This window comes from Pinus tabuliformis, chromosome 2_1 (assembly GCF_031772625.1).
Source record: "Pinus tabuliformis cultivar Carrire ecotype Pingquan chromosome 2_1, CPIR1, whole genome shotgun sequence".
NCBI lineage: Eukaryota > Viridiplantae > Streptophyta > Pinopsida > Pinales > Pinaceae > Pinus > Pinus tabuliformis.
Window position 1 is genome coordinate 248,546,843 of NC_142299.1, and position 11,348 is coordinate 248,558,190.

Consider the following 11,348-nt stretch of genomic DNA (forward strand, 5'->3'; position numbering starts at 1 on the left):
GATCAATAATGCATAACACCCTAAGATCGTTAGCAATACGCAAGCAAGCATAACACATAAGGAACAAGTGCAAATGAGCAAAACCAATCAAGAAATTAAAAAATTAGAACTACTTAGATGAATTGGATTATTAAGTTGTTGATAAAAATAAAAACAAAAATTGATAATATGGTTGATACAGCATATAAGACAAATAACATCCTTTAAAATATTGATGTTACTTGTGACACAAATGACTCAATGCAAATGATAGATATTACTTGTGACACCAATGACCGTATACAAATGGTTTATACTACTTTAGATACAAATGCCTTGATAATTGATATAGAGGCAACAATATATATATGAATTGAATCATACAATGAATTGATGAACATAAATATTGTTTAAGATGAGTCACAAGAAGAATTAAGAAGTGACACTAGTAGTATCAATGAAAGTTGGTGCCACTAGTGATACAAATGCCTTGATGATTGACATACAACCAAAAAAAGATATGTACGACAATTTCTTAACTCGAGATGGAATCATACAGTGAATTGATGAAGATAAATATTGTTGAAGATAAGTCACAAGAAGAGGGGAGAAGTCATACTGGAAGTGGTATCAACGAAAGAGCAAAATTGCATTTTTTTGGGAATTTACCAAAAATAAAAATCATGAATGTATAAAAGAATATAAAGTACAAAATAATATTTCCAAGCTCTTCATTCGACCTTGGGAAGAAATATATGATAACAAACAAGAACATCACTCAAATATGATAAAGAATTTTCCATTCATATTCTCGTGTATTCTAAACCAATTCACTATTGCAAGATTTCTTCAAGGACATTTAATTTCCCCTATTTCAATTTCAACATTAGAAAGCTAAATGGCAACATTGTCATCAAGTTGATCACATGGAAAATTGACGCTTTGATCATCATTGCCTTCATTGTGGGAAGGCAAATCCCCATTCAAATAAATGTCAAAAGAAGGCTAAAAAAACAATTAACTTATGGTTAAGTTGGAACACTACTTATTAATAGTTGAAGCGAACACCGAAACTACACCATAAGAACAACAAGGAATGTTGGAAAACACAATTCATTATGATTGTATGAGTTATTGGTAATGTAATTAAAAGTTCTGCGTAAGTCTTACATATATATTGGTACAAACATAGAGTAGTCATCAAAGCAAGTCTTTCAAACAATGGTTCCAAATGAATATTTTGGGCATGCATAGCCCTAATTTTACATCTCTTAAATTGAAACATGAATCAAATGAGTGGAAAATACATGGATGAAATAAAAATTGTTAGTAAATCACATTAATCATGTCAAAACAGTTACTAGCCAACCAACAAAACCATTAAATACAGTGATGAACTATTGAAGAACAAAATAATCCAAAGCTCAAGCTTGGATCCCTTTCACATATTTCTCACCTTTCACTTGATGAGGGGGTATCAATGATGACAATTAAACTTCAAGTTCTAAAATCCTCTTAATCAAAACTGAATCAAAATCTTGGAATTCCACCACGACAATTGGTCACCTCAATAAGACATCTACAATTCAATCAATCAAAATTTGAGAAGATCTAGCATGGAATCTGAAATCCTCTTATTGCTTTTCAAGAATTCATTGGAGTGCAATTCAATATCTAATTGTGTTTAAATTCAAAGAGAGCTTTGGTCATCCTATTTATTCACTTTTAGCAAAATGATCTTATTTGTTCACCCATTAGTAGATGTTAGTTTCTTCTAGCCAAATTAGTTGGCAAAAAATCAATTATCTAGTACTTAGGAAATGTTCAAACATGACCACCATTGACTTCAAAAAATTCTACCCTTTCAAAACTCATTTTAGACAAACCATTCAATGTCCATATTGGTGATTTTTAGGCATATTTTCATTGCATCTTAGTTCAAAAGTTTCAGATTGAAGATGAAACTGATTACATACCAGTTCAAATTGCTTCATTGGTGTAATTATTCAAACTTATTATTCAAGGAGGAATGTTACATACTAAGTCGTTACACAATCCCAAAATCCAAAATCACCTTTTTATGAGTTGTCATCCTTATTATCTATTGATGAAGTGTTGCCATTATCCATTGGTGACTTCTCAACTAGAGCTAGATCCAATGTTAGTGAAATACATATATTATAAATTGATATCCTAAAATGAATATATGTATTAACTTGAGTTTTTTCCACAAGTTCTTGTCTTGTGTTTTGCTTGCATTATTTCTTAACCGTTACAGCCATTTTATTAGAAACAACATAAACCTTGTATCAAGTTGAATATAAAGTACAAAATAATATTTCCAAGCTCTTCATTCGACCTTGGGAAGAAATATATGATAACAAACAAGAACATCACTCAAATATGATAAAGAATTTTCCATTCATATTCTCGTGTATTCTAAACCAATTCACTAGTGCAAGATTTCTTCAAGGACATTTAATTTCCCCTATTTCAATTTCAACATTAGAAAGCTAAATGGCAACATTGTCATCAAGTTGATCACATGGAAATTGACGCTTTGATCTTCATCATTGCCTTAATCGTGGGAAGGCAAATCCCCATTCAAATAAATGTCAAAAGAAGAAGGCTAAAAAAGCAATTAACTTACGGTTAAGTTGGAACACTACTTATTAATAATTGAAGCGAACACCGAAACTACACCATAAGAACAACAAGGAATGTTGGAAAACACAATTCATTATGATTGTATGAGTTATTGGTAATGGAATCAAAAGTTCTGCGTAAATCTTACATATATATTGATACAAACATAGAGAAGTCACCAAAGCAAGTCTTTCAAACAATGGTTCCAAATGAATATTTTGGGCATGCATAGCCCCAATTTTACATCTCTTAAATTGAAACATGAATCAAATGATTGGAGAATACATTGATGAAATAAAAATTGTTAGTAAATCACATTAATCATGTCAAAACAGTTACTAGCCAACCAACAAAACCATTAAATACAGTGATGAACTATTGAAGAACAAAATAATCCAAAGCTCAAGCTTGGATCCCTTTCACATATTTCTCACCTTTCACTTGATGAGGGGGTATCAATGATGACAATTAAACTTCAAGTTCTAAAATCCTCTTAATCAAAACTGAATCAAAATCTTGGAATTCCACCACGACAATTGGTCACCTCAATAAGACATCTACAATTCAATCAATCAAAATTTGAGAAGATCTAGCATGGAATCTGAAATCCTCTTATTGCTTTTCAAGAATTCATTGGAGTGCAATTCAATATCTAATTGTGTTTAAATTCAAAGAGAGCTTTGGTCATCCTATTTATTCACTTTTAGCAAAATGATCTTATTTGTTCACCCATTAGTAGATGTTAGTTTCTTCTAGCCAAATTAGTTGGCAAAAAATCAATTATCTAGTACTTAGGAAATGTTCAAACATGACCACCATTGACTTCAAAAAATTCTACCCTTTCAAAACTCATTTTAGACAAACCATTCAATGTCCATATTGGTGATTTTTAGGCATATTTTCATTGCATCTTAGTTCAAAAGTTTCAGATTGAAGATGAAACTGATTACATACCAGTTCAAATTGCTTCATTGGTGTAATTATTCAAACTTATTATTCAAGGAGGAATGTTACATACTAAGTCGTTACACAATCCCAAAATCCAAAATCACCTTTTTATGAGTTGTCATCCTTATTATCTATTGATGAAGTGTTGCCATTATCCATTGGTGACTTCTCAACTAGAGCTAGATCCAATGTTAGTGAAATACATATATTATAAATTGATATCCTAAAATGAATATATGTATTAACTTGAGTTTTTTCCACAAGTTCTTGTCTTGTGTTTTGCTTGCATTATTTCTTAACCGTTACAGCCATTTTATTAGAAACAACATAAACCTTGTATCAAGTTGAATATAAAGTACAAAATAATATTTCCAAGCTCTTCATTCGACCTTGGGAAGAAATATATGATAACAAACAAGAACATCACTCAAATATGATAAAGAATTTTCCATTCATATTCTCGTGTATTCTAAACCAATTCACTAGTGCAAGATTTCTTCAAGGACATTTAATTTCCCCTATTTCAATTTCAACATTAGAAAGCTAAATGGCAACATTGTCATCAAGTTGATCACATGGAAATTGACGCTTTGATCTTCATCATTGCCTTAATCGTGGGAAGGCAAATCCCCATTCAAATAAATGTCAAAAGAAGAAGGCTAAAAAAGCAATTAACTTACGGTTAAGTTGGAACACTACTTATTAATAATTGAAGCGAACACCGAAACTACACCATAAGAACAACAAGGAATGTTGGAAAACACAATTCATTATGATTGTATGAGTTATTGGTAATGGAATCAAAAGTTCTGCGTAAATCTTACATATATATTGATACAAACATAGAGAAGTCACCAAAGCAAGTCTTTCAAACAATGGTTCCAAATGAATATTTTGGGCATGCATAGCCCCAATTTTACATCTCTTAAATTGAAACATGAATCAAATGATTGGAGAATACATTGATGAAATAAAAATTGTTAGTAAATCACATTAATCATGTCAAAACAGTTACTAGCCAACCAACAAAACCATTAAATACAGTGATGAACTATTGAAGAACAAAATAATCCAAAGCTCAAGCTTGGATCCCTTTCACATATTTCTCACCTTTCACTTGATGAGGGGGTATCAATGATGACAATTAAACTTCAAGTTCTAAAATCCTCTTAATCAAAACTGAATCAAAATCTTGGAATTCCACCACGACAATTGGTCACCTCAATAAGACATCTACAATTCAATCAATCAAAATTTGAGAAGATCTAGCATGGAATCTGAAATCCTCTTATTGCTTTTCAAGAATTCATTGGAATGCAGTTCAATATCTAATTGTGTTTAAATTCAAAGAGAGCTTTGGTCATCCTATTTATTCACTTTTAGCAAAATGATCTTATTTGTTCACCCATTAGTAGATGTTAGTTTCTTCTAGCCAAATTAGTTGGCAAAAAATCAATTTTCTAGTACTTAGGAAATGTTCAAACATGACCACCATTCACTTCAAAAAATTCTACCCTTTCAAAACTCATTTTAGACAAACCATTCAATGTCCATATTGGTGATTTTTAGGCATATTTTCATTGCATCTTAGTTCAAAAGTTTCAGATTGAAGATGAAACTGATTACATATCAGTTCAAATTGCTTCATTGGTGTAATTATTCAAACTTATTATTCAAGGAGGAATGTTACATACTAAGTCGTTACACAATCCCAAAATCCAAAATCACCTTTTTATGAGTTGTCATCCTTATTATCTATTGATGAAGTGTTGCCATTATCCATTGGTGACTTCTCAACTAGAGCTAGATCCAATGTTAGTGAAATACATATATTATAAATTGATATCCTAAAATGAATATATGTATTAACTTGAGTTTTTTCCACAAGTTCTTGTCTTGTGTTTTGCTTGCATTATTTCTTAACCGTTACAGCCATTTTATTAGAAACAACATAAACCTTGTATCAAGTTGAAAAGAAAGTCATGGTTACCTGCAATCAATGGGCTTTTCTCACTGACACTCTCGATGAATTATGGAGGTGTCACATTAATATTGGCTGTATCCTTCTTGACCCTGGGAATCAAGTCAATATTTATCTCCAAATACTAAGACTTAGGTCCAAAAGTCAAAGTATCCACTATAATTAGATATACTTTGCAGTCAAAATTTTCCCTAAAAATTTGTCGCTCATTCTAACATGCAATAGTTTATTCATGTGCTTTGTAACATTTTGTTCTACAAACTTCTTATCAACCAAATCTAATCTACGCAATTTTGAAGACAGAAAATCTTCTCTTCATTCGTAAAGATGTTCATCATGTTTCAATTTAGACCAGACCTCGAGTGCTTATTTGTGTTAACATACCCTATTTTCTCTTCATTCGTAAAGATGTTCATCATGTTTCAATTTAGACCAGACCTCGAGTGCTTATATGTGTTAACATACCCATTGAATATGTGGATGCCAAGATAACTTGAATGGCCTGTGGCCTCCCAATGTGGTTTGATCCATGGGAGAATGATGCACAAAAGACTTATGGTATGATCATCTGGTAAATATAAAATTTTCCCTACAAATTTCACTCATTATAACATGTAAAAGGTTCTCGATGTGATTTGTGACATTTTGTTGTACAAACTTCTTATCAACAATAACTATTCTACACAATTTTGAAGACAGAAAATCTTCTCTTCGTCCTTAAAGATGTTTATCACAAAATGTTCCAATTTATACTAGACCTTGAGTGCTTATATATCAATTTAGACTTAAGTGCTTATATATTAATGCGGCCACTGAATATGTGAATGCCACTGTGGCCTTCCAATTGTGGCCCAACACAAACCAGATTTATGGAGCATGTGAATCTGCCCAAGCATGTTATGGAAGCATGTGAATATGCCCAAACAGGTCAATAATAACAATATATTGGGGCATAAAGTTAACCTTTTAACCAACTAAAAGTGAGTTTATGGAAGTATGTGAATCTGCCCAAACAGGTCAACAATAGCAAAATCATAATGGGGCATAGAATTAACCTTTTAACGAACTCAGAGTATAATAGCCACCAACTACATTATTTTCAGGCTAACAGCTCTCATTGATCTCTAGAATGAAATAGGTAGCCAGATACATTTTCCTAGCTAGTATTACAAGTCGTCACTGAAATCCAACTGCATTTCAATTATAATGCTGCTAGATACATTTTCCTAACTAGGATTCCAAGTCGTCACTTGAATCCAACAGTGTTTCAATTATAATGCTGCCAGTGTCCTTGATTTATCGAGTACAACAAAAGGCATAACAACCATTTCAAAACATGAAACAGGATCTTTCTAGTTGTATCAAAATCATTTTAGATGAATCAATTATAGCATAGCACAAATTCAAGGAGTCAAATGACAATGTTATAACTACAATACTCTTCCCAAATAACAAAGTTGATAACACTAAAATAAGTCTTTTACTATTTAAATTAGCTCATTCATCAAAAGTTTCTCTTGTTATTTAAAACATTGGACATCACGCAAATAAAGATCGCATAATAGACAGAAACCCAGCTTTGATTTGTCTTTTATTCACTGTGTGTCATGTATTTTCATTTGAGAATTAACCGGACGTAATTTGCATTCCTCATCAGAAGACAAAGTTAGGTAACTGTTTATAAATCAAATTGAACAACTTCAAATCAAAATTTAGAAGAATACTAAAAGCTATCATGACATGCAAAACTCTTTCCAACGGATTGGAATTTGGTACATGCAAATAATCGATACAATTTTTCAAATGAGTGGGGCTTACAGCACATCAAGAAGTCATCTAGAGCTCACATTTTCAATACGCAAATGAAAGCTATACTTCCGAGTGTCATACAAACAGTTGAAACAACCCCGGAAAAATGTCATCCCACTTCACCAACCAAAGAATGATGGAGGATGCGGATTGTCTGAACGTTCCTCCTAATCTACCTACGACCTATAAAAACGGATGAATAGATTTGACAGATCTGTTCATCACATGCAGTGAACTTCACTGTCAAAATTCTTCTCCATGAACCAGGATTTATGTCTCACGCCTTGATCTCCTTTGGCGGGGGGCTACACCTTCTCCTTCTGTTTCATTTTCATCTCCAGATATTTCCTTCTCTGCTGCACCATCTGAACCTTCTTTATTACTCTCAGAAGTAGAACCGTCCTGATCAGCCTGGCTTTTTGACTCCACCTTTTGAACCTTTTGCCAAAATTCCACACAAAATGAATGTCAGAAAACCAAAAGCTACTTATTTCATCAAAATACTCTAACTAGATAGGATCATATCATGATAATTTGTTAGTCCCAACAAATGCGCTTACGAACCAATTTATTCATCAAAATCTTCTAAAATCTTCTAATCACGCTGAATCATAGCATCATATACCCAACCACACTGGTAAGGTCCTCGTAGAGTCATGTTAACATGGAAAAAATTCCTTTCATAATTTTTAGCAAGCTTACAATTAAGAAGGCATCATGACATAGAATATAACACCGCAACACATTTCTAAGATTGGATTAACTAAAATATAACAAAGATGCAAATAGTAATGTACTTACAGGTTGTTTCTTACGACCAAAAAGAATCATGAAAATCGATGTCAGTGGAACTACCAAAATAGCCACCAAAATGCCGATTGTCAAATTTGGTTTCTTTTCACCTTTCTCAATTAAATCCTGTTGTGTGAATACACAAACCAAATTAGGAATAGAAAAAATGAATTTGCTAGGTGGCCTTCAACCAACCCATAGCCAACTATTCAGTCACAACAGAGAATACTCAGTTATCAAGCAAAGAGGGGCAGTTGCATTAACTAGAAAGTATAATGTATTTAAGTAGACAAGAAACAAAAAAGCATTTAGCACTTACAACAATCTTCAACTTGTATGCATCCAAGAACGGAATGTTTGCTATCGCGTAGAGGAAATCAAAAATTTTCTTCTGCAAAAAGAGAAAACTTATCAAGACTACAGCCATCTGGAACAAAGCTCAAGCAGGCAACCATTTATGAATAAAATCAGACAGAATATCATCTTTCTTGGTGAATAACTAACTGCAGAAAACACCCAAATATATCTCAAATAGAATATCTTACCTGGAAACCAGAGTGCTCTCCTGGCAGAGAATCATCGGCATCTTCCAGCTTCTGCTTTTCTTTTTCTGTGCTAAATTTTCCCTTCCATGTTTCTGATCTGAACTCCTCTGCAACCATCTCATCTCGTGTAATCAATATGTTGTCAAATAAAATTCCATCTTGCATTGTCCAAATTTCAATACCAATAGCTGCTATTGGTTCAACATCAGGCTTTTCCAGTTCAAAGAAGTCAGGGTTGGGAATCTGTTGTGGTTTCCAGATACCCTTATAGTTAGGATTGTCAATCATTGGAGCATACCACTTGCCCTTGTAGTCAGGGTTACTCTTCATGGGTTTTTCCCATTCACCACATCCAGGTGCTTCATCGCACTTGGGATTAGATATCTTTGGTGCCTCCCATTCCCCGTCTTCCTCATCATCCCAATCATCTGGCTTTGTAGCTTCAGGATCATCAATCTCCTCGGGTTCATCATCCAGCCATCCTTCAGGCTTCTCAGCCTCCAAATCTTCAATTTCCATTGGTGCATCCTCATCCCAATCATCAGGCTTCTTTGCATCAGGATCAGGGATCTTTGCTCTCTCATCCCAATCTTCTGGCTTCTTATCCTCTGGATCGGGAATTGTCTTAGGTGGAATAAGAGCAGGCTCAAAATCATCCCCAGAAAGAAGATTTGCCTTTTTCTTCTCTTCTCCATCAATCAAAATTCTCACTTCATTATTGGGTTTCAAGATCGCTGTATAAACATGAGTCAGTTTGTCAAAGGGCGTAGATGGAGGATACTTGAGATGGTGCTCAACGTATTCCCCGGACTTTGGATTCTTGTGCTTGTAGATGAAGTGTACTTTGTTAGTAGTTCCACATTTATCTGGTCCAAACATAATAGAGTAGGGGGACTCATTGTCAAACTCTGCTGGTTTCCATCCACTTTCTTGGGGTCGAAGGTACTTCAAATAAGCACCTCCACACTCCAGTCCATTCTGTAAGCGGACCTCATACTGTAACACCAATGGCTCATCCTTGGGGTCGATGACCTCTGGTAATTCTCTTACTATGGCATACTTTCTTGCCGCTTCACTCACAAGGAGACCATAATCGTCATGACCTTCACTCTTCTCGTGCTTCCACACACCTAAATAGTAAAATGAGTACCCAAAACATCAAAATTATTATCTCTACAGACGACTTATAACTAATACAGACAATACTATCACTGAAAGGTGTAGAACCCTACTCTTTCGGGTTTCAAACCTCAGAAAGGTGTAGAACCCTACCTCGTTGGCTTACCCAAGTTTGATAGAGTTCTAATTAAAGTCGATGGGATTCTAGCCTTTCGCAATTTTGTATAAATGCTGGTACGGGAACAAATTTGAATTATCCTAAATATCAAACCTAAGATTTTCTGTAAACCGTGTAGAACTCATAGGATGCAAAAGAAAGCATTTAGTAAATTTTTCTATGGACCGCGTAGATCTCAACGAGTGTTTCAAAGGAAACATGAACAAAATTTAAGGGATACTGTATACCGAATTTATATCACTGAATGGATAATATAACATAAATGAAACGGCGGCATATAGAGTTCAATTTTACAGAAAATCAGACAAGAAAACTGAAACCAACCTTTATAATCGTCTTTTTTGGATACAATCCATCTCCCTTCGAACGGCTTGTCGAAGGGCTCATAAAACACCTGCAAACAAAACAAATTTCAAGCATTTAAGCAGCATTAATCTCTTCATGGAAGGGCCAGATCCAGAGTCCTACAATTTTAGGAAGAAATTCGAACTTGGAATAAACAGATCAAGATTAAAGAAATGGAAAATGCATTAGATTAGTCACCAAGTGCAGTACCATAGTGAAGTTACCCTAGACCTAACATTACAATATGTCTGAATCCGTACTTTAAAAGAGAACACAGAGCAACAGGCTATGGCATGGACAAGTTACCGGTTCATAGGCTGAAACGAATACATTCAATGGCGATATCAGGCATAGCACAGACAAGAGCAATGGAATCCATCTTAGAGCCATGGAGATCAAACAGAATGCCTCCAAATCCTTAGTAGCGTTAAACCCCACCAATGAAAGTACACAGAGTGTCGAGTCGTCCACTAGAATTCCATTCCTGCCATGTTTATAAAGAGATGAGACCCCTCAGATCCGAAGGAAATCCCTGATATCCGGGCGATATTAACGATAAAAATATTATACGGACATTACTATATCGTCCAATAATATATTTAGCGTAATGCAATTTTATGGAAAATTATTTGATATAGTATTTATTATAATTTTATATATATAAAATGTTAATTGATTAAGCAAGGATAGTTTAATTAAGGTAGGAAATGATTTTTTTTAATTAATTAATATTTAATAAAGTATTTTCAAAAATTCGAAGTTTGAAGTTTGACGGGTTGAATAAGTAGAATTAATGTTTTAAGGAATTTTTTTTTCAAGTACATTGAATTTATTTATATATTTAAAAAATTATTTTAAATAAAAAATTATAATTTTATTTAAAATTATATGTTAGAAAGTACCAATTTATTTATTATTTAATATATAAATTTTTTATTTTTATTTATTTATTTTTCAATAAATTAAAATTGTAGCTAGGCAAGGCTAAATATTTTATTGTTAGATT

At 33.3% G+C, this 11,348-nt stretch overlaps 1 protein-coding gene across 2 annotated transcripts; it reads right to left on the reverse strand.

Annotated features, from left to right (window-relative positions):
* Window positions 1–7,290: 7,290 nt before the first annotated feature.
* Window positions 7,291–10,913, reverse strand: LOC149199627 (calnexin homolog). 2 transcript variants are annotated; one of them, XM_089402512.1, is made up of 6 exons: window positions 10,649–10,913; window positions 10,322–10,391; window positions 8,701–9,830; window positions 8,475–8,546; window positions 8,165–8,281; window positions 7,291–7,792 (listed from the first exon to the last, which is right to left on the reverse strand). In XM_089402512.1, the coding sequence occupies exons 1-6, from the start codon at window positions 10,730–10,732 to the stop codon at window positions 7,634–7,636; spliced, it is 1,632 nt and encodes a 543-aa protein (XP_089258638.1). In that variant the 5' UTR covers window positions 10,733–10,913; the 3' UTR covers window positions 7,291–7,633. The 2 variants fall into 2 exon arrangements, with proteins under 2 accessions (XP_089258638.1, XP_089258637.1); XM_089402511.1 differs by having other exon boundaries at window positions 7,291–7,801; window positions 10,649–10,911.
* Between the last annotated feature and the right edge of the window lie 435 nt (window positions 10,914–11,348).